This window comes from Sinohyriopsis cumingii, chromosome 11 (assembly GCF_028554795.1).
Source record: "Sinohyriopsis cumingii isolate HCF-2022 chromosome 11, ASM2855479v2, whole genome shotgun sequence".
NCBI lineage: Eukaryota > Metazoa > Mollusca > Bivalvia > Unionida > Unionidae > Sinohyriopsis > Sinohyriopsis cumingii.
Window position 1 is genome coordinate 39,929,440 of NC_142971.1, and position 25,647 is coordinate 39,955,086.

General features: G+C 36.6%; 1 protein-coding gene across 1 annotated transcript in view; it reads right to left on the reverse strand.

The window, feature by feature from the left end:
* The window catches only part of LOC149787975 (complement C1q tumor necrosis factor-related protein 4-like), a 42,490-nt gene extending 16,964 nt beyond the window's left edge, over positions 1 to 25,526 (reverse strand). Inside the window, exons 1-2 of the mRNA XM_089973502.1 lie at positions 25,174 to 25,526; positions 24,086 to 24,507 (exon numbers count right to left, since the gene is read on the reverse strand). Coding sequence (XP_089829628.1) covers positions 24,086 to 24,507; positions 25,174 to 25,372 — 621 coding nt within the window. The 5' untranslated portion in view covers positions 25,373 to 25,526. The remainder of the gene's footprint in view (positions 1 to 24,085; positions 24,508 to 25,173) is intronic.
* Positions 25,527 to 25,647: the final 121 nt, after the last annotated feature.

The following is a 25,647-nucleotide window of genomic DNA, read 5'->3' on the forward strand; positions in this document are numbered from 1 at the left end:
CAATTGGAGCCTTTCTTCAGAAAGGAAAGTAATCTGATATTCTGTTCCGATATTGAGGGCCTCATGAATGCTTTAAAAATCACTCATGACCCACAAGAATGGAGACTATTTGTGGACTCTTCGAAACTGAGTCTCAAGGCTGTGCTTTTGCACAATGGAAACATTCTTCCATCTATTCCAGTAGCGTATGCTGTCCACATGAAAGAGACATACGATAACTTAAGGCAGCTACTGAATTCCATTGAGTATAACAAGTACAGCTGGCACCTCTGTGGTGATTTGAAGGTAGTTGCCCTTTTAATGGGACTGCAGCAAGGATATACAAAATACATGTGTTTCTTATGCGAGTGGGATAGCCGAGCAAGGGAAATGCACTACATGAGGAAGGAATGGACTCACAGGCAGAATGTAGCCATTGGAGAGAAAAATATCCAACACCCAGCTCTGGTTGAGGCTCAGAAAATCTTGCTACCACCCCTTCACATCAAACTAGGTTTGATGAAGAACTTCGTGAAAGCCATTGACCGGACTTTGCCAGCATTCCGATACCTGCATGAAAAATTCCCTCGACTCAGCGAAGCAAAGATTAAAGAGGGAGTTTTTGTGGGTCCTCAGATTCGAGAGCTTTTCAAAGATGACCGGTTCAACAACTTGCTGGAAGGTGACGCGAAACAAGCATGGAATACTTTTCGCCTAGTTTCTACAAACTTCCTCGGAAATGTTAGGGCAGAAAACTATAAGGAACTAGTAGAAGACATGTTGATGAAGTATAAGAAACTTGGCTGCAATATGTCTCTAAAGATTCACTTCCTTCATTCCCATTTGGATTTCTTTCCTAGCAACTGTGGTATTGTTAGTGATGAACACGGCGAACGTTTTCATCAAGATATCGCAACAATGGAACAAAGATACCAGGGAAAATGGTCCACTACAATGCTGGCTGACTACTGCTGGACACTCCTCAGAGATGCTCCCGAACAGCTGTACAAGAGACAGGCGAAGAAATCTAAGATGTAGTCAATGACTTGATTTTTTATAGGTAGGCTATTACAGTTGACCTTTTACTATTGGAATGCATTTCGTTATGTAAACATTAATTTCTTGCAGATTACAAAAAATCTAGAGCCAATTTTGCAATTTGACTGTCATATTCGTGTTCAGCACATAAAAATTGATAAGAATTGACTAATTTTATTTCAGTAACATGACTTTTGTAAAAATTTGTTGTCCAGTGTAATTGGTTTTCGTCAGGGCCATACTGGGTGGACGTGAACTTAGCATGTATCTAATTTCTATAAGCTTCTAGAACATGATCACGTGACCCCTTGTTTACGTTTTAGGAGACGATATAACCTCTGTTTTGAAGAGATATTCTCATCTGCAGCTGGGCGTTCTCTTACACTGGAAGTTGTATGTTATGTTGTTTGGAGTTATTTAAAATTATTTGCATTCAGAAAGATTAATTCTGCTATTTGTCTGGAACATACGTGTGTTCATGTGAAATTGTTGAACAAGGACAGTTTTGTTAATAAAAATTTATTTAAATATCCGAAATCGGAGTGATAATTCTTCTTTCTATAAGGAACTGTAGACTTCAACACTACAGATTGCATCATGCGTCATCGTCTTCCATCTTGGATTCGTCGTCGGGATTAGAACTTGAAATCAGTAGAACATTTTGTTATTAGGACTTCTAAAATATTATTCGTGGATTTTTCTTGGATTATTTTTGGATTTGATTCTATAAAACCGTATAACTTTTACAGAATTTTTCCTGGGAAATAAATTATTGTATTTTATCAAAGCTTGTTGTTTACTCTCTTTCTTGTTTTACTATTTATTCGAGCCTAAGCACGTGCAATAAGAACAATGCTGCACCTGCATCTCTGACAACCTTTCTAGCCGTGATGTCAACGCCTTAAAGTTATTAATGATAACTTATAGTAAGGATAAATATCCAGTTATTTGCGAGATTCGTTTCGCATACACATTTTAAAGATATAAACTTATCTCATTAAAAAAGTTTATATTTTAAATTAGTATATTGTAGAGGTCATTCTGTATCAGCCGGCAAAGACAACGTAAAAAGCTCACACATAAATGAAAAACTCAATCTTTATCGGTCAGTGTGTTTTTGTGTCATAAGTACCTTCTTTAACACTCCTGCGCGGATTTTTGAAATCTTTTCCTTATCTGGGTCCCTCACATAACCCCTGCGAGAGGTCTGGTTGAAGTTTAATTTCAGTGTCATTCTGTTTGCAATTACAAAAATTGTGTGTAAAACTATACTACTGGAGTCGGAGACCTTGTCACATGCAACACTAAATATAACTAGACCATCATGACCTGTCTTTTGCCCTTTGTTAAAGGCGTCACCGCATATAATTAGCATAGCCCACTGTGAGGGATGTTATGGTTGGGGTGGGGTGCTCCCAATATTGGACGTCATATTAGTGAAATATTGATGTAACGCTCCGAGCCCCCAGTCAGCAATGCCGACGGTTAAATGATTGAATATACAAAAAGTGAATTTCAACTAATAACAATTTAATAATAAATGATTCACATTTCCCAAGTACTCTCCTTCCTATCGACCCTGTAATAGCCTACTGCATCACGTGATTAGTAGTGTGAGATAGATTTCCAACTGTCCTTGTATTCTACTCATCTGTATATCTTCTATTCCTCTCAATTCCTTGTTCTCTTCCTCTCGACTTTCTCCACATTCCTTCTGCTCCTCGACTCTCTATACTCATCTTCCTTATCCACCTTTACCTCATGCTCCACTTTCTATACAGCTTCTCTCACACCTTCTCTTCACCGACTAGACTGTGGTCCACTCCGACTGCTCTGCTAGCCACACATCCGTCTCCACCTCTTGGAGACTCAGGACTCAACTGAACCGGAAGTTCAGTCCCCTAAAAAGCTTCCTGTGAAAACACAAGGACGTTATAAAATTTTTCCGTAGCCCTCTCATCTCACACTACACACAGCCTATCATCAGAAAACGGCTGTTAAATTTCATCGGTCACGCATTTATTTCCATCGAAATACACATACGTGCTTGTATGGTAAACGAACGTCGTAATAAAAGTAATAAAAGCACGGTAACAATTACTTCTCATACATACATCAATAAATTACGTCACGCATCAGTACATATTCCTAATCCCATTATACTAAACAATGTCACAACAATCAGGCGCATTTCTTTACATTACAACTCATCCAAAGTATACAAATATTCAAATATCCATGCTCTAGTATATAAATACGTCCACAATAACTAATCTTGCATGCTTCAACCATTTTCCCAACTCACAATTCAAGCATGTGTAACTTCTAACATAAACATTAATAAATTCACTAGTTTACTACGAATTAACCTAATAGCGAATTACAAAATTAATTCTAACCACAAGCTAACAATCTACAATCTACATAATTCTCTACGTAAAACTCAAGCCCATTTCTCAAATACGCATGTAAATGAAACACTACAAAGGTGATTCTACATACTAAACGATCCTAATAATTAAGTATACATATTCCAAGTAATTATAATTAAGATGCCATAATATTCTGCAAAAATCGATCAAATAACTTACTGAACGTTTCGAAGCTTTGTCTTTCCTTAGAATCTCCTCTCTAAGTTTTACTGTACCTGAAATTATAACAAGATTATATTTTATATTCTTTAAACAAGGTTTGAGAAATATATCGGTGTAATGCCATATATGTTCTTATAAACTGCGTAGATGTATTTTCATTTCTAGCTTCAAAGTTGGCTCTTTGTCACAAAAGTGTCATTCTAAAGGACAGTAGTTAAAGACAGAAAGAATAAAAGATTAAAAGATAGCTACTCAATTTCCTATTTCAAAGTTTTATACCTACCAATGCCCTTTGACCCTTTGACAAACTGGTTGTCGTGAAGCTTTCCTACGTATTTCATTGATCTGCTCATCAAATTTTATAAGTCAGCCAATGACAACCCCAAGCAGCCAGACAATGTTGTCACAGACGATCTCAGTGGAGAAATATATTCAGCCGTAGACAGTTTTTACTAATGCAGATGGTATCTAACTTGTCTGGTTTGGTTTTATTTAAATTCTAGGCAAACCAGTCAACGATGGCTTCACTCTCCCGCTGAAACAAATCCTTAAAGTAGACAATGTATGCGTGTGTAAAAGAAAGAGTGCTATCATTTGCATACTTGTTAATCGTTACCTGAGGCGGAAGCTCTAACCATTAGGCCGCCGGAAAAAGTTGAGCATACAAAAAAGTTGGTCAGATACGAGCATGCTTCATTCCATTCGAATTATTGTATGATCATTAGTTTTGGCCTTATTGAATAGACAATGTTTGATACTGAATTATACTTATACCTCTCCTTTTAGCTTTCTTACCTTTTATTCATTTGAATTTTGTAATTTTCCAAGTTAGTGTTATTTCTTCAGTTTTGAAACAATCAAAGAGCATCCTCTTCAGTATATTAGATACCTCAAAACCCCTGCTTATAATACTTGTCATATCAAACACAGATTGGTTACCAGTCCAGAAGAATTTACTCCAGTTATACAGGACTTTAGTAAAAATCTAAACTTGATAATGGCTCGACTGTGTACGGATCAGCTAGACTGTGTTCGGATCAGCCAGACTGTGTACGGATCAGCTAGACTGTGTACGGATCAGCTAGACTGTGTACGGATCATCTCGTAAATCTACCAGCAGAGGCAAGATTAGTCATAGGCAGGGATTTGAGACTTCGGAAGGAAAAATGCATCTACGCTGAGGCAAATGAACCATGACTTTATTTCAGTATACTACAAAACTGTCTTCTAATCAGTCTAATCCCGAGTGTGACGTCATCTTTTATACACATTTGTACGATCAAAAGCCAGATTTCATCAAATCATTTAGCAAATGAATTCGTCCTCTTCTAAAAGCAACAATACTGCAAATATCTCTATCCCTAAATTGTCAGGTTGATTAAAATAAAACCCCATATTTGACTCACGTCATTATTAACAAGTGCTGTACTAATTACATCTTTGATCTTTGCTTTTGCGGAAAGGCTACCTGCCGTCTCGCTTTTCGGAGTAGATACAATGAATTCCGAATCACCTATCTAGATACAATGAATTCCGAATCCTCTATCGTGGTCATGCGTCCCTGTATAAGGATGATTAGAAAGATGGAGACAATGCATCTTCCGTTGTAGTTGTATGATGTGCAAATTTTATATATATATATATATATATATATATATATATATATATATATATATATATATATATATATATATATATATATATATATATATATATATATATATATATATATATATGTGTGTGTGTGTGTGTGTGTGTGTGTGTGTGTGTGTGTGTGTGTCCATAATAGTATACTAAGTAGAAATAATATACACAAGCCGAAATCGAGTTTAGGTTCATGCTCTAAGGGAGATAACTCGAAAAACTACAAATTTTGCTGGATATTGGTTGTGTGTTTAGTATCCCGTGGCTAAGCAAAGCCTTGTCAAGAGCAACTGCATGTAATGTCGGCTCTTCTGTACTACTTTTAGAATCGAAAAGTTTCGATTGCCTATGTATTCATGTGAACCGTGATAATTATGCCATTATTTTAGGTCTATGTCGTCACTAGACGATTCGAAAGATGGAGTCAATGCTGCAACATCCATGTCACTATATGGATCCGGTTACCGGATAAAGACTACATTCATACTTAAATCTGGTTACCGCGTAAAGACTACATTCATACTTAAATCTTTGAACTACACTGAAACATCTCAAAGAAAGAAATTTCATCATTTTTTGGGATTCCATTTCCTGTGCAAAACCTTACGTTTCGACAACCCACTGATGTCCCGTTTCTAACGAAAAGGGGCCGTCCATTTAGTACGTACGCATGGAGGGGGAGGGGGTAACCCAAATGCATACGCTTTGGTATGGGGGCGTGTCTACTGATAATGTACGTACGCTTAGGAAACGGGGGTGGGTGAAACTTCAATAATAATTTGTCTAATACGTAACCTGTTCGACTGGGTTCAGGCGGGGTTTGAATTTTAGCGGACACTAGGCAAACTGTTTAAAGTTACGCGGCTTATTTCTTTGGTGCAGCCAGACATTCAACGTCGGTGGACTATCTGTTTTATTAAACATGTTAATATTATTAATCCTTTATGGTTTCTGCGTGGATTAAATAAAGGCCGTTCTATAGAAATGGGTCGGGGGCGTTGAGCGTACGTACCCAGGTGGGGGTTAAAAAAAAGTACGCATGTGTACAGGGACGGGGGAGGGGTTAAGCCTTGCCAGAGTTTTGCGTACGTACTAAATGGATTGCCCCAAACATGATTTACTCATACAACCTGGCAAATGCATTCTGTACTATTGTATGTGTAGCCACATTGGTATTAACGACAATTACAGGTCAGACAAAGCAGCCGAAGTTACCCCGATGTCGCCTGTTTCTGAATGGATGAAGCAGAAGGTTTTTGATGTGGACTCATCTAAGGAGCATTTTGAGGATTTACTCAAGCTAGACCCCAGGATGTGCGGGGCCTAATTCAACAAGCGATGAGCACGGGGCCCCAAACAAAAACATTGCATTTGCCTGAAAGCTGGGGGCCTAAGGCGGTTGCCTCGTTCGCCTTGCCCTAGGGCAGGGTCTGGATTTACCATGTTACGTATATTTGATTTGATTTGCATTTGATTTAATTTGTGTTTGATTTGATTTGTTTGTGCGTTTTGGAATCTTTTATTTTATTTACATGTGAACGTAATGCAATTTTGCTTACAAGGAATTTGATATTTTCCAGAAAATTTAGTTTGACCTGAATCTTTCCATAAATACCTAATAATAAAACCATTTGTTTATATTTTTGACTTAGTTCCTGGGGGCCCCTAGTGGCCTAGTGGTCTAAAGCGCTCTCCGTTACGGATCACTGCCATCTCACCTCCGTCTGCGTGGGTTCGAGTCTTGGATTTTGCCAATGTGGGTATGTGAGAAAACTTGCCAGTAGCTTCTCGTGGGTCGGTAGTTCTTTCCGGGGTTTTCCCGGGTACTTCCTCCACCATTAATACTGACCGCCATGTATAACCTATTTTGTGCTGAAAAATGGCGTTAAATCCTACAACAAAAACAACTTAGTTCCTTCCTTTGATTGAGGGTCAAGTAAACAACTTTTATTCTCGGAGTAAAATGATTGGATCTTATCAAGGACACACAGGGGCTACGTGATTTTTTTTATATGTAAACATGATCACGTGATCCTCTATTTTGCAATTAGGCATTTCCAAAATTGCGAAATACTTAGTATTAATAGTGATGTTTAGAGAGAGAGAGAGAGAGAGAGAGAGAGAGAGAGAGAGAGAGAGAGAGAGCTCAGAGACCGGACTTTTAAACACTTGATGTCAAGTTGTTTTCTTCTGTTGTGGCCAGTATTGAATTTTAGAGTTTTGAGTTATTTTTTAATTTTTCTTCCGATTATTTGGACTCTAAAAAATGAATTCGTTTCTTTGGAAATATTATTGTATTCATACAGAATTATTGAACAAGGACATTTCTTGAAAATGTTATTTGAATTTCCAAGACCGAAGGATTAATTATTGTGTTTCTACCAGGAACTGTTGACTTCAAAAAAGTACAAGTTACAGCATACGTCGTCGCCTTCCATCTTGGATTCTTCGTCGGGACTCGAAATTGAAATCATTAGAACATTTCAATATCAGGACTTCTAAAATTTTATTTGTGGATTATTCTTGGATTATTTTTGGATTTGATTCTGGAAACCTTAAGTTCATTTTTTGGTTTTCATTTTTACAGTATTTTTCCAGGGAAATAAATTATATTTTTCAAAGCTTGTTGTTTTCACTCTTCTTTGTGTTACCGTTGATCCGAGCCTAAACATTAACATAAGAACAACCAAAGAATGTTTTGCAATATTTAAATAGAATGTGGTGTATATTTTAGGTGTTGACTATGTATTTTAAGGATTATTTATTATTACCTTTATCTTTTATTTAAAGTAATTTGTAGATCTATATGGCTGAGTTAATTTGAAAGAGTCTTGAATTTGAAATTTTACCATTACGTCTTGGAGCTTTACTTTAAATTGTAAAAACAGGACTGTGCGCTGAGAGTTAACACGTATACATACTCATCATCATCATCTTTATTTCCTTCCATGGAAGATTGCATGATATAAGAATAAATCATCTGAATACAATCAATAAATAAGTATTTTAAAAAAATACAAATTCTTACACTATATCAGTCAACAAAGTGTTCGTCAACTCATAAGTTGCAAGTTTCAGTACCTTATTTACAGAAGATAGCTGCACACTGCATGACAAAGTATGCTGCATACAGGGCGAATAGCTTGGAGTTTTCTTTGTCGATTACACCTGATAGTAACCTTTTACCTAGAAGATATTGTAGTTGCAGCTCATCTTCTGCATTAAATAACGTAATGTGCAGGCTCAGTAGTAGTGAATAGGGACGGTCTAGGGACTAGGGGACTTTCATGTTAAAAAGTGTACATCCACTCTGGGGACTATGTAAATTTAACATGGGAAAAAAAAGTATACACTCTGGGGACTATGTAATTTAACATGGGAGAAAAAAAAATATCCATTCTAGGGACAAGGGGAATTTAACATGGGAATAAATCGTGGGACTGTCTAGGGACTAGGGGAAATCGAACAGGGTCGGGACCCTATTTTTAATACGGTCCCGACCTGATGGGGCCTATAAAAATGGAACAGGGGAAAATTGAAACAGGGAGGGTCTCTATTTTTTTTAAGACAAAAAAAATTTAAAAAATGGGGGGTAGGCAATGAAAGTCAAGATCTTTTCGAGACCTACGAGTGGCCCTGAAAAGGGCCTTTGGGTTTATGTTAATATACCCTTAACATAAAGGGCATCTGTGACATCTTCTTCTTGTCCTTAGCCTGCGCCTAACTGTAGGACCATATATTAACACTCTTTTGAGGCATCCTTGCCTCTCCACATAGACTCTTCGCATTAACAGGCTGGTGTCTGTCCTGTGGATAACTGTCCAGATGGATCGGACATACATTAATATGTCCGTCCGGAACATCATCGAAGACACAAGCGTGGAAGATTGTACGTCGGTCCACATGTTGGGGGTGCCGAGAACAGGTGAAGGAATGCAGTGAACTGCGCTTATTTATAGGGAGAGGAAGGATTGAAACGGATTGAGTTCGTTGACCAATCCAAACAGGCGTTACAAAATTCAGTCAGCCCACATCCAATCCGAAGAGAGCAGTCTGTGACGTCACGTGGTCTATATAGATTCGCTAGTGCCTGTGCGCAGTCAATTCATGCGACAGTTTTTCAACATGACGAAAACTCAGAAAACGATCAATTGGGGTGCACCAGCCATGGAGACTACTCAAGGGAACCCGGACTTACTTTCAGAAGAGGTGAATTGGGATTTTGTGGATTTTCTTACCTCGCAAGAATTTGTTCCGGAACCTTCGTCACCTTCTCCTTCATTACCGGAGAATATTAGACAGAGACAGAAAGAACAATTGGAGAAATTTATACAACAGCAAAAGGAAGCGGAACAAGCTTTTTTCCTACAGCAACAACATCAAGAAGAAGAGGTAAGAAAAAAACAACAACAACAAGAAGCAGCAGCAAAGAAACAAGGGTGTGAAAATCAAACGGTCACGGTACATTTAGACATTTTAGTGGAGTTAAGAAGTCTGAAACAAATGTATCAGACTTCTTTATTACGACCGAAGAGAATACGACCATCCCGAGCTAAACACTCCAACCCTGTGACTAAGCCTACCGTGCCACCCTTAGTGATTTCAACCAAATCATCATCATCAATAGTACGCAGTCCAGAAGTACGCCTTGGCCGTGGCAAAGGCTTAAGACAGTTAAAGCTGATTGCTTAATCTCACCCCTACACCAAAAAAGACCCTTTTTATGGCCACCCACGTCTATCGAAAAAGAGATAGACTTTCAATTGCCAACATCCATTCAAACTAAAAAAAAGCCATTTTACCGCTATAGTACGTGTCTGTGTATGAGTGCGTGAGTGTAGCTTCTTATTTTAAAATCAAAACCCAAGGACACTTACCTTTTTATACCTAATTTATTCTTTTATAAATATTTACAATCCAATTCACTATTCACAAGAGCACTTTAAAAAAGTTCATAAACTTCCTCTCTCTCATTGTTCACTCTCTCTGTTTTTTAATTTCTTCACCATCACAATCTTTTCCTCCTCTTCCTCCTCACTTTCTTCCCGTCTTCTTTTCTTCTCCTGTTTCTTTTTCTTCACCTGTCTGTTTTCTTCCTCTTCTTCTTCCTCTTCCTCTGAAGAATCCCTCTCTTCTTCTGACTCCTCTTGTTTCTTTTTTGGGCAATCTGGAGACCAATGTCCTTTTTCTTGACAATAATAACAGGTATCTTGACTTTTGTCTCTTCTAACAGCTTTTTTTCTTTTTTGACGGTCTGGACACTCTGAAGACCAATGCCCTTTCTTCTGACAGATATAGCAATTATCTTGACTTTTATCTCGAAAGGAAGGAGAGTAGTCCCTCGGCTGGTCTGAAGAGAATTTTCTAATGACCCCTCGCAAAGTTCTGATGAAACGTTCGATCTGGGTAGTCTCTTCCATCGTTGTGCTCGGTTTGAGAGTGAAATGAATAGTGAAAGGACAAGACACATATCCTTTTATATACGCTGGTCTGCTATGACTATAAATTAGTCCATGGTGTTTAAACTTTAGTCGTTTGACTGTTTGCTATCAAGATGAAACGATCCAATTCATTTGAGAAGAAAGAAGAAGAAAGTAAGAGGCAGAAACGTGATCTATCGCCTCGTACCAGGGCTGAACTCTTGGCATAAATTCATGCCAATGATTTTGCTAAATTTTATCCTGGTCAGCTAGCTGCGATCGGTTAATCTATCGACCTCAAATGCAGATAATATGTTACAATTTCGTTATTGACATTTAGCTGCCGGCCGGAATGATCGGTCAGTGTCATCGTGACAGAAGATATTTGATTTTCGACACTAACAGGATTGTAGATTATTTGATGTGGTGCCACTTGCATTAAAGAACCTGCTGGGACATTAATATTAAAAGAATAAATTGTTTGTCCTTGACTACCATGTGCCGTATAGGATCCGCTGGCAGTTAAGCAGTTCACTAAAATCGAATTTATTTTTGTTATGTCCACCGGTGATTCGCCATATTATGAAATTGAAGCACTTTTCGATCCAGAACCGTACTGTTTTCGAGCAAACCTAACAACCCGATGATGTTGGCGGTAATAAAATCTAATTTGAAAAAATGTTCTTCAAAGTAATTCTGGCACGCAGTGTGTTATAGTTTGGAATAAGCTCAAAACTGTCTGAACGTTAATGCTTTATTTAGATCAGTAACTTTATGAGAGCCTTGCGATATTTTAACAGAAATCCAAACTGGACCACAGCTGGCTGGATCGATTGAAATGTGAAATCGTCATTCACCTTAGTTCATAAATTTGACATAGCGTGCCCATCAGTAGCTGATACTAGTCCAATTTCGTATTGTTTATTGCTGTCAAGTTCGATTGGTGGATTATAAATAACAGGGAAGTTTGCACTGTCTGATGCAGTCTGCGATGAATCAAGCAGTAATGTAGTTGATAACATTCTTATTTTATCTGATATCTAACACTGAACTGTTGGCAGTTTGTGCTTTGCTGTTAGCGAATCAAATCACTATGTAAAATCTAATATTCGTCGGATGTTAGATAATTGTTTGATCTGAAATTATCTAAAATTTCAACAATTGCCTTGTCAGTTTATGTGCTCACATTTCCTGTTTCCTTTGATAATATTAATAGCATCAACCGGTCAACTATTTCAGCTTGAGAGATCTTAAGATCACGACATAATCGTACAGATTTATACTTTATATTTTCGCCAGAGTAAGTAATTTAGTATTCCAATTATATTTTTTTGTCGAATTTTTGTATTTTCCAAAATTGTAATGTATATCTCAGGTATAATACTTTTTCGGTAATTTTTAACAAGATTGTACGCTTCCCAAAAATCATCAGAATTATTGATATTATTACAGTATTCAGATTCGTTCAGTTTTATATATCTGTTAATAACTCGATATATTCATCAATTTTTGCATCATCCAGTTTTCTGATATTACCTACTGTAATGCGTTTTTCTGATTCCAACACATCGTTTTCCAGATTCACTATTTCGCTATCATGAAATTCGTTTCTAATTAATTTTATTGCTTTTTCAATGTTGCTTAATCGATTTTGTTATTTTCTAATGTTCAGTTTCTCCTGTTTTAGTCATTCTTTTTATCTCGTTTTATTTTTGATCTTTCTTCTTCAACTCGATCGACTCTTCCAATTTCGCGTAAAATCTTAGCCTGTCATACAAACGGATCCTCTATTTTTTCAATAATTTTTGTGCTGCAGCTTTTTCTGTACTTCTACAACTAGACCAAGTAGTCCTTTCTTTAGTAATGCTGTTTTTTTTATTATCTGCTAGTGATACCGCGGAAATATCAGGTTATTTGCCAAGTACACCTTCACTCACTGGTCTAAAAAGTCTACCAGTTTCTTCTGTAGTTTGCTGTTATTCTCTTCATTCCTGTTCGACTTTTTTCTTAAATGCGGCCCTTGTTACAACAAATTTCTGTAGAACTTTCAATTCGTTTCTCATCCATTTCTTTAAGTATCTGACCAAAAACGTGTCTATTCCGCATCTGAACATACGATTTCGATCTCGTGCTAGTTTATCAAATAAATAGAAACTGTGATTTCCCTGAGCAGCAGGCTGGTCCGACGCAGGCAACCTGCCAGTAGCGTTATGATAAAGCTCGGCAATTTTATCTTCTGATACACATCCCCATTGCTCTCGACCTATATTTTGTCAAATGCAGCGAATAGTATAAAATAACCTGTATTTCGCCTGATAAATCGATCGACATTATAAAATCCTTGTGCCAGATAAACTGCATTACATTTTCTGTTGCGCGATAGTGAAAAATAAGATATTTTCGTATCCACTTCGACTTATCAGGATGTCATCCAACACAATAATTGTATGCTCATCAGAATCTAGCTCAGCAACAGAAATCATATTTTCCGTATTGTTTTATGATAACTGTATCATCACCGGCGCCAAGTTCATTGTTTTTAGCTTTCCCTTGTATTCGCTAAGCAGCTTATTTTTATCCTGCTGTGGATTGATCGTGTATAACCTCGATCGTAGTTGAAGCGGTCGTTGTGTAACAGATTCATCAGAAGATTAGTTTTGTCCGATCCAGTTCGTCCTACTATCAGATAATGACAGTCCGGTAGGCCGTGGTTATGCTCATGTCATTAAGCGCTCCGTGTAAAAGGTGATTATGCTCATTCTGTACCAAGTATTCACAAATTTTATCTCACAGTAATAATAAGAATGAGCTATTACACAAAAGTTGGTACGATAATCGAAAGCTCAACAGAAACAACAGCAGCAATATAAACTACCGCGGCTGGAGCAGATTTAGCAAACTATTTCCCAAAAAAATCTGTAGATACAATGACAGGTAACTTAAATATGTCAGGTCAGCGAGCGCTACACCTTGAAACAACATATCCACCTGTCAACCCAGATAACTCACAAGCAGTAAGCTTTGCCTAACAAAAGACGATCGAAAATAGTAAGTTATCATTGACAGGTGGAAAAATGGCTGGTAACTTAAGTATCTCAGGTCAGCAAGTGCTAGACCTTGAAACAACATATCCACGTATCCACGTAGATAACTTACCATCAATAGGTTTTGCCCAACTTCGCGGGCAGTAATAGCAAGTTATCATTGACAGGTGGAAATATGACGGGAAATATCAATATGAGCGGGAAAAAAGTTTAATATGGGTGCTAACAAAATAACAACTTATAATCCAGTCGCCCCGTCTGAGCTTATAAATAAATGGTATGTTGACTCTGAAATAAATGTAGCATATGCAAGAACAATAAATGCTGTGAATGCTAATTATGTTTTTAAAAAATCCAGAGGAACAGTTACAGGTGCGATCGATATGGCTGCCAACAAGATAACTTCTACGTATGTACCCGTTTCGACAGTTGAGTTTGTCAATAAACAGCATAGTGTTACCCAATCGCATGCGATTTGTGGTAGTACAAAACGAATTAAAATAGCGTAGGTCATATTCTAAATGTCGCTGATGCTAGAAACAATCAATCGGGTTTTGTCAAGATATTATTGGGAGAATAATCCAAGTTATGCATTTGCGTTCAACAGCTATATATATATATATATATATATATATATATATATATATATATATATATATATATATATATATATATATATATATATATATATATATATATATATATGAGTGGTCACAAACGCAGAAAGTTTTTTTAACTTTTGGATCAAAATAAAGTGTTTACCAGTCGTTTCAATATGGAAATTTCAACTACGAGGTCTAATAAATGCCAATGTCGGAATAATTTATATATGGCAATTACGAGGATCGAATAATGATTCGGAATGGACTGCGCTGCATAAGGCATCGAATGTTTATGTTAGTGCTTCTCTGCAATTTACACTTGATTCGCAGTAACCACAAATAAGTACTCGTATTTTCGGATTTATGTTGTCGACGTTGAGGGTCCATATCCAGGTTTGATGATGCTTCAGATCTATTGCGTCGATGATCGAAATCAATATAGCTGATGTTGATCAGCTAGATCCAGAAAATGTTGAGGAAGCAAAGCGGTAAATACAAATGCTCGAATAAAAAAATTAACTTTATATTCAACGGGTTTAAATGAGAACAGTGACAATTTTGCTAGAGTTGCTGGAATGAGAGGCCCTCAAATGAGATACGCGATCAGAGACTTCGATATAATTAGCAAATACTGTCCTGTGAGTGACTGTGAGGAACGACGAGTAAAAATTGAAAAGTTGTTGATAAATACACTGTTTGGGCTACACGAAGTAAATGTTCTGACGATCGACAAATCTAACCTTATTTTTTTAATAAATTCATGGTGGTAAAAGCTAGAGCAAGAGCGAAGATTCACGACGAGCTTGACAAACTAGAAAACACAAGTTTCTTAAAAAGCGTAAACTCAAAGACACATTAAACGTCGAGTATTTAGTGTGCTACGAATGGACTACTATGACAAAAAGACACTGTTGGAAATGGTAGATAATAATACTGACACTAACCTGCTGACAACAGCATATCTAGTTCTAATAGAGTCTCTCACCGCTATACAAAAGTATAAAGTATATCATATTAATGCAGCACTAAACGCAATATCAGATACTTTAGTCCAGGATAGTCGTATGATGATGTCGAACGAGATATATTTTATCAGGAGTTTGATATTTTAATTGTAGAATCAAGTATTGATGAAGATTATAAAATATATAATAGTTTTTAAAAATTGCATTGAAAAACTGTAAAAAAAAAAAGAAGCTGGAAAGTTACTCACAGAAGCAAAATACAGAAATATCAAAGAGCTGATTACTAAATACCTAAACCTGCCCGTCAGCGACATAAATATAGACCAAGCAGATATTTGCGGTCTTTTGAGTCTTACAACAGCACATGCGATTCTCAGGCAATATCGAGTATTTTAACAAATTTAAACTGGGACATTTATGTTATGTTGTTAGTTATCTCGATGAAATAGATGATATTTATCGTGATAGAGTCAATTCTATTACTGAAATACAAATTTTGACCCCCCCCCCCCAATTTCATCCTCAGATCGTAAAGTTTTAATTGATAGCAAATATAATGAGATCTCGTCTGAAGTGTATGAAGTGCCTGAAGTGTATGACGTGTCTGAAGTGTATGAAGTGTATGAAGTGTATGAAGTTTATGGAATGTATGAAGTGTATGATAAGTAGAGATATTTTCTTGCTAATCCTGTTAATAGTAAATTTAGTGTTCCGATCGATAAGGCTGCCGCTGAAATACCTTCACTACAGCAATTGAAATAATTACGGAAACAGTTTCAGAATGGCAAAGAAAAAGAAATTATTGATTTCAACCACATATCATCAGGCCTGTCAGACAATGATAGGGATAAGTTCATCAAATACTATAAATAGTACAATTTAAAAAAAAATTACTGCGTCAGACAAGCTAGAAAATATTACATTAAAATAATAAGCATGCTGAACTACATTCCAATGATACTAACAACATCAGGAATTGTATCAGCAGGAGGAACATTAAATCCATTACTACTGATAGTGTCAGAAGAAAGTGTTCTATTTTCAGCAATAAATAAAAAGATCGAGCCAAAACAAGAGAACAAAAATACTTCATGTAAAACAGGAATAGCTACCTACAAATTTTTGTTTCTTCCTTTCTTTTTTTTGCTAAGTATTTAAGTCTTGAGTTTCGGAAGTCGCAAGAAATGAAAAGGTGATACACTGTGATTGAGCTAGTCATTCGAATATTCGAATGGTGCTGAGTATTTGGGTGACTGGTGTTTGAACTTTTTAAGTTTTACGGCATCATCTATTATATGCATGTGTTTCATAAATGTTTTAACTAATTTAACGCAAAACGTAATTGTCTTGAATTTACCATTTTCAGATAATATGAATAAAATGAAATCCTCGTGAATGTGTTGTAGTTAACGTTAATGAGATTGCCTCAGTGTTAGAGACATATTCTCTTGCTCTAACTCAGACACAGTTTAAAATTCCTGCTCTAACTCAGACACAGTTTAAAATTCCTGCTCTAAGTCAGACAATTTAAAATGCCTCCTCTAACTCAGACACAATTCAAAATTTTTGCTCGAACTCAACTCTGTTGTTTGGTAGGGACCTTTTAATTGCTTTCTTACAGGCGAGTTTGGTATACAAAATCAAAGACTATCATAAATAACGCGAATTTTTTAAAATAAATATTCGTTATAAATGTCATGTCTTCCGGACGAGAATCGCTGCGTTTTAATTAGAATGGATGCTGAAACATAACGGCCTGATGTCTCTGCATGACATACCGCCTAACCCACAAACGAATCGCATTTCTCTGTATCATCGAGTCAATTCTAGAACGAAGACGGTGTATGTTGAGTTTTGGAAGAGTTGCCAGTCAATAAAAGTTATTATAAACCTAGTATATGTCTTGTTGTTGTTGTGGACATGACGCCATTTTTCAGCACATGCCAGGCTATACATGGCGGCAATTTTATGGTTTATATATAGGGTTGCTTATAGAACATTTAGCAAATAAACAAATTAATGTAAATGTTTGCCATAACTATGTCGACTGTGGGAATTTAGATACACATCACCTTCATGAATTGTACATAGGGTTGCGCGGATGACGCACCCTAAAAAATTAGTAACAAAAAAGTAATAAATAAAAATGAGTGCGTAACGAACGGAACACTTCAAAGGGTAAGTTGTCTTGACAGTTAAATGGTTAAGATTATGCCTTGAAAACAGTTAAAAATGCAGGAGCTCAGAGGTTCCATCCCGCAGACCCCATGCCTACTTGTTTACTTGTCCCCCTCCCGAAATAACTGGATCCATCGGTGCATTTTAAATGACAAGGCGTTATGACGGAAGATCCTGGAGTTTACTTCAGATTTTTTTAATAAACACTTCTTATACAAACAATTCCAGGGGCCCAACAGTAAGACTGCGTCGTTCCGAGGTTACTCTTTCACAGACATGAATGTAATATTCTTGTTTTGTTACCACGTCATTGTATTTCAATACAAGCAAGTTACGGAGATCTCTAGCAATACACGATATGACATAATTTTGATCTTCCACATAATGGAACGTTTTCCAAACATATTTCTTTAGGCATAGTGCAGAACACGAATGCTTCACCAAGGAGAATAAAGGGGGGGGGGCATTTACTCCAATTTCATTTTTTAAAATAGAAAGTTTTGTCCTAAAAATATAATCTAATATCTTACGATTTATCTTTAGTGCCTCAAACCATAAATTTAAAGTAATTTTGCACCTGGAGGGATTTTGTCAACACCATTTGAGCATTGACCTTTATTGTCGTACACGATGAGAAAGCTGTTGTTTCCTTTGACATAAGATTAAAACCGGAATCTTGTTCGGTGATTTACCTGGAAAATATGCCGCAATTTTGTATCGAACAGCTTACACTCTTCGTCTAGTGCAGGTCGACAGTGCTTCGTTTTGTCCCGTGTTAGAACCATGAGGAAGTTTGTTTCGAATTGAAGAGAGTTTTCCTTTTTTTAAACAAGAAAATTAAAGGTTACATTTTTTCAATTGTCACTTTATCAGTGTATTTAGCAGGACAAATGTTTAAAATTTCACATAAAATATCTTCATTTTTAATATCAACGGAAGTTCAAAGAATAAAGTATGTACAAAGTAAAGCTATTATTTCAAGTGTATTAATCTATCATCCATATATTCTAAAACTATATATAATATTGCTAGTGCCGTTAATATTTTTTTTAGTCAATGTCCAAAACCCCAGCAATATATCTATATTGTGTTTCTCTTATTCTGACTATGAAATCTTTTATTTGACAACGTAATAGTTTAAGTCACTACCGCCACCCCACCCCTTTTTGAAATGTATGTTCAATATATACGAGCTAGGTTCAACACGGTGTCTGGTCGAGTATTATGACATTTAGCACTGGGCAAATTGATTTAGAATCTATCCTGTCGATCATCGCAGCAATCTTGTCCAAAAGCTGTACTAAAATCTATACTTGATACATATAGCTCTGCAACGTTAGGCCGTCATATAACCTGGTTTGATTCTCTTGCATGGTTGAGGCGTGACTTTAACTGTAAACTTTCTCAGCATAGTTACATGGAATAAAACAGATGACTTCTGTTTTTGTTATTAACATCAATTGTTTCTAATCGTTTATACGATTAAAAAGTTGTTACTCTAAATGGATATTGGGGTTTTCATAAAACACTATATAGAATAATTGTACCTGTGCATATTTGTTTCCTGACAGGTAAATGGGGATTTCTCTTTCTCCCTCAGAGGCCCACGTGGCCGAATGATAGACAGTAGGCGCTTGCAGTAACAGAAAACACATCTCAACTCTGTCCACGTGAGTTCGGGTCTCGGCCTGACCAACATAGGTGGAATCGGATCACAATTGTAAGTTCCAATTCAGAACCCACGAATGTAATCCCAGTCTATTTTTAGAGTATTTTTTCTGTCTCCTTTTGGTGGAGATCCAAGAGTAAGATTTAGGCATTCTTGCTGTTGATTTAAAGGTAATTGTTTATTATTTAGAATTATGAGCAGTATGACGTGCTTGTCTGTGTGCATTTCGGCGACAGTGCACACTGAGTAATGAGGCATTGATAATGATCCGGTAGTGGAATCTGTAACCAATCTATGATGCTTTGTTTATAGCTCAGCTTCTCAAAACAAATGTCGGACGACATATGACAAGACCTGTATCATGAGTTTATCTTTGAAAGTACCTTAGAATAAGATGCGATTTATTATCTTTTGGACACAACGGAAAGTTCAGTACTGAGAAACAAATGTAGAGAATATAAAGAGAAATTAATTTTAATCCCATTCCAGATATGCTAGAGAGAGCCTACTAGCAGTTTCCTGCGAGTTGATGGTTCATCGCGGGTTTGCACGTGTGTGTGTGTGTGTGTGTGTGTGTGTGTGTGTGTGTTTAGACGCATTTGTAAGTATACCACTCGTTCTCTTTCTCCGTTTTTAGATGGATTAGTAACTTAACCACCTTGTTTCAGTGACACAAACTCCACATGTGATATAAATCATTGTGTCATATAATATTCTCAAGAATAACCTTGACATATTTGCTCAGTTGTTGTTGGGCAGTGACGTGGTTTTATATTACCATATATGATAAAACACATCGCTAATAATGATGTACAATGTCGGCCTAGGGGTTTTAGGCGCACCTGACGACCTTTGACTTTGGCGCTCCCAACTTTCCCCCTCCGCGAAAAATCACTTCAGTCTAATTTGGCGTCGCTTAAACCTGGAACCCTAGGCGACCGCCTAGTCCGCATATATTTGTATATGGTCGACGGGCCTGAAGCTGTACGTATATATGATCAGTGTTGTTTTGCTATCTCTTGCCAAAAACAAACAACCAAAAAAAATTAAAAAAATACTGTACGATATCTGTAAGCGCACGAGTATACACTAGCTGGTAAAACAGTACCGTACATACAGGCTTATAATTGGAGTCTAACAGTAAAAAAGCACAAAATTTAATAAAAGATTTAAAGGAAAAATTGAAACTATATTTCAAGCAAATTATTTTATCATAATTTACAATTAAGTCACTTTTCATCATTTTGTAATCAATAAATTATTTTAGAATACTACTATAGTTATTAACATTCTTTTAGATATTAATTTTGTATTAATTTTGTATTAGTTTTGTACTAATTTTGTAAGTTTTGTAATAGTTTTAGGAACCATTTTTGTCAAACTATAATAATAATAATAATAATAATAATATCTACATTACTTCATTTAAAATTTTCTCAGTTTGCTAACGTCTTAAATACCATGTAATATGACTCAGACCAATTGTCCAGGTAAAGCCACATTTATCCAGACTACGTTTGTTTTGGATTGTCTGGCATGTACAAAACAAACAAAAAACAAGGATCAAAGTCTAACTTTTCTTACATACTTACAGGATATTTCCGTGGTTTCGTCTGCATTTTCTTATTTTAATTGGAGCTGTTGTAGCGGTGGTAACTTGCGTGTAGCATGGATGATAAAATAAATAATTTTTCCTTTGCATATACAAATGGCTGCGTCACGTATTACGTTAGTCGCGTATATTAGAGCTCTCCCTTTTCGGTTTGTCTACTTTACGCCGATTCGTTTTCATAACTAAAAGTACTAATTTTACTTCTATAGTAAAAGTATGAAAACAACATAATAATATAAAAAATTCAGTCACTTGAGATTTATAAACAAGTTTTATTACACCTATATATCTCAGCATAGACACAATCTTGATGCTGTCGTATGTGTGGAGAATAATGGAATCAATAATGTGGTGGGCACCGAGACAAAGAAATCCCAATGGAAGGGTTACATTATATGTCTTCTGCCAGACTCTACAGGAACATCCTCGTCTCCTTCCTATCAAGTTGAAATGACTTCGATTCTCTGAAGTAGTCTCATGGTTGCAAGCCACGGACATCGATCCACTACGCTCCTTTATCAAACGTGGCTGCCTGTGCTTAGAATTTCCCGCTTCCGATGAGTACACATGAACAAAAATACGTCACCAAAAACACAGTGTAGCTGACACCTACACATCAGTGAAAGCTCCCATGTAACCAACAGAAGAAGGCTTGTATTTGGAAAAGAAACAATTGGCTCATTCCAACAGCATGATGTTGGAAGACCCGGTCGTATAGTTGGCGATGCCCAAGGAGTCACGCTAGCAGCGGGCCCAGCCGGTGCATTACTGTACTATGCGTAAAATAAAAAAAAATTGTAACTTCGAGCACAGGACCCCGAAGGGGCGGGGCCCAAGGCAACCGCCTTGCCTTAAGGCCGGCCCTGTCTGATCACAATGGCGAGTGATTGGTTAAGCAGGTTTATGCATAGTCATGAGAAATCTCAATACGGAGCGTAGTGGATTGTCGTCTGAGGCTTGCGACGATAACGAAACTCCTATGTAATCACAGTAATACTTCGAAAAATTACTAAATTTTTGGCGGACGTACATTCGGATTCATATGCAAAGAATATATACCTATAAAATGACAGGTGTTGAAAATAACACTCGACGATGTTTCAACTATCAATGAAATACCTGTATTTTCAAACTCTGGTGTTATTCCTGCAATTTGAGATGAAAAAGTTTGACGAAATCATTCGATTATAATAGCAACTTTTTATTCTAGTATTCTTGATGTTACGACGTCGACTCTTTGTGACATCAAGGCACTTCTTTTTGTGTATTATCACATGGTCGGTATAGTTTTCCTACAGTATGTGCAGTTTCATATTTTTTTTAAATATCACAACGTGTTACCTATCACTTTATGTGATTCTGATTGGTCCAAATAAGCCCTGGAAATTATGATGCAATATTCTCGTTACTGATTGGCTGCGATCGTGGGAAAGCTTTTTCAACTGCACCTTCTAGAATGTTTTGTTTTCAATTAACAATTTGGCTACCATTTTTCGAGTCGACTCACGAAAGGGAATTGAGGAAAAATGGTCTAGTCTGTCTGAATACGGTCAATTCCCCCCCCCCACACACACACACAGTGGTTTATGACGCCATGAATAACAATATCATCATATGAAACATGACGTAAAATCCCAAGGCAAGAACAAAAACAAGAAGTAAAACTAAAGGTATTGCACATTTGATAGTGGGTCTGTGGGGTGGGGGTTGAGGGTTCGGTATATATCCACCCTTTTTTAAAGCGTGGTTTAAATATTAACTTACAGAAGTAAATAAACTCACCTTTTTTCACAGAAGACAGTGGTCATAAACCGGTTTCCCATCTGACAGAACTTTATCCAAACACAGCATATTTATGCTGTACATTTGTGATGCAATTCCGACTCTCATATTCGGTAGCCTTTTGTTCCAAATCAAATACTGTAAATATCCGGTCACGACTACATTACAGTAAATATGGAAATTTCGATCTAGTAAACCTTCTTTCACATGGATATCGCAACAATGTAATGTTTAGTTGTGAAGATGACACTTAAGGTTGCGTAAACATTGAGTGTCAACAGTACTCAAACGGGTACTGCATCAAACAATGCGACATCACACACATTGAACATTCTGTGTTCAAAAATGACTATGTAAAATGTTCTATTTATTCGGAAGGACGCTTATTCTTTGATTTATAGTTTGTAAGAAAAGCATAATCTACTTTTAGACGTTTAAAAGTAGATTATACTTTTCTTACAATCTATAAAGTGTTATGTTAACATGTTATAATACCAAAATTATTACATTGCACACACTGTAGGTAAAGTATACCGACTATGTTTTTTATATATATATATATATATATATATATATATATATATATATATATATATATATATATATATATATATATATATATATATATATATATATATATATATATATGAAATACATAATACTAACAATAATGTGAACTTTATATATGTAACTATTAATCCAAAGACTCAAATAAAAACCACAAGAATTGCATGACAGTATTGGAAGTAACTCGAAGAAATAAACTGTGAGAAACCAAATAACTTTCAAAAAAGCTCTAGTAGAACCATTTCCTACTCTGAAGCGAGGTAAGTCAACAACTTACTATAAGAAGCAGAAGAAAAAAAAATCTCTCCCAAATTTTCAGAAATATCTCCCACTCTTTAACTTGCAAGCGATGGAAGCCGGAAATGCCGAAATCGGTTAAAAATATAATAATTATTTTTAATGAACACGTTTTAAGTGTATTTTTATTAGTTTCTTTAAAGAAACATAGCTCAGCTTAATCCAATTTCAGCATTCCCGGCTTCCGTCGCATTTCAGACAGCTGAACTGTAGGACAACGGATTTGCAAACACGTTCATTTGCTTGTGTGAGAATTTGAATGTATTAGAAATATAGACATCAGAGAAAGAACCGTCTGACTAAAACATTATGACATTAATTTGTAGAAAAGCGTCGATAAGGGCTGCCAAGTGTGTGAAATATTCCTGAAAATGCGACTTCATGTTTCCATGCTAGTCGATATCAGAACACGCTACACAGCGTTCTTGGGCAGTAAGACCTCGACCCCACCTCCAGACATTAATATCGGGGTCGATGTCGTACATTTTAGGACTGAGACTGACAACTGTACATCCCGGTTATATCAATAAGTACTGATGGAACTTGTCTAACTTTATATGCACGGTATAGGATACAGTGGTCCGAGTTTCCTCTGACCCTTGCCACCCCATTTTTGACGTTTGGACATTTTGGGGTGGCAAGGGTCAGAGGAAACTCGGACTAAGGATACGGGTATTAATCCTTAAGGCTGCACAAGAAATCCGGAAAATGCTGGGTAGTACCAGCGTTCAAATGAATTAGAAAACATCCCATTTCCGTGGGAAACACCTATCCACACAATGTCGGCTGCATTGAGTCGGAACACTGCAGAGTTACCTCCCATATGGAAACCATGTGTAATGGCAATACCCGCATGAACTTTGTACTCGCCGTTCACGACGATCCCGGTTACAAGGTCGGTGTCAGGAGAAGCAATACCCATTGCGTGGGAAGTCATCCAGGTAAAGAAGTAGATGCCAGAAACGGGGGCAGTAAATATGCCTGTGATCGCAGAATATCCGTTACCTTCATTCGTAGCTACCTTGTCGAACACTAGCTTCTGTTTCAGTCCGAGATTTGTCATAGATGTGTCTCGATAAGCCATAAAGGCAACATTTCTGCACCTGGACGATGAACCTTTATGAAATAAATGCAAAATATTATTATTATGCGGCTAGGTTACTGTTTTTAATGAAATGTTTCCAATGACTCTACTCCACCGCAGAACATATGTCTGCAAAAGTACTTTCACTATTTGATTCTTAACAACATCCGGTCCAGTAGCTTTTAAGAAAGTGCAGGTCAGTTGAATACGTGCTGTATTTGAGAATGGGGAATTATGAAAATATTCTTTTAAGACCTGACTTCTAATTTTAAATTAGCATTTTTATCTAGGTTTCAGGTTTGCTAATGATAGAGACCCACCAGAATTTTTTTTTATAGAACATGACAATTCTGTTATTCTCGTTTTAGATGAAAATCTGACTGTGACTAGATTTTAAAGGAAATAATCGAAATTCCGAGTATTTTTATTTTCATATATTCATTCTTTCTCGTAAATTTAGCGTGGGGAGGAGCTGTGTGAGTAAAAAGTCTTGACTACATAGTAATTTGCCAAATAAACGCTGTCTTTAGTCGACAAAACAATGCCAAACAGGTGTGTGATTTTTCCAATGTTACTGTTTTACTGTGTATTTATATTTGAACATGTCATTTTTGAGTTGTTCAGAAAGAACTCATTGCCTTACTCAGAAGGATAAAATATTTATAAAGTGAAATGTTGTATCAAAATAATCGTCTTACCGTCAGCGTCTTTCTCTAGTTTCCTTTCAAGATTTGCTACTTTCAGCATCAAAATCTCGACGTCATTTTGCAACAGGAGACGTTTCTCCTTTTCCTCCTCCAGACGCAACTTTACGGCACCGACGTCACTGCATGTCATTCCGTCCAATATGCCGTGACACAGTTGTACAGAGATTATACAAATGCACAAGAACCACATTTATGTAGCTTGTTAATTCTTGACTTTTGTATCAAAGGCAGGCATATAGACGTTGTTGAAGGCTGATGTAAGTATTTGCTGCTAACCATCGCTTTTTGTTTCTTTATTCATTGTATCATTTATTAATGCTTGTTATTTTGGCCCCAGTTACTGTTGGGCCGAAGCTTGTTTGCCAGAGACTGAATAATATTGATGGAAGTGTAACAAGTGTCATTCCATAGGAATGGTATGTTAATTGTATGCAATATACCAAATTGTGTTTCTCTCATCATCCT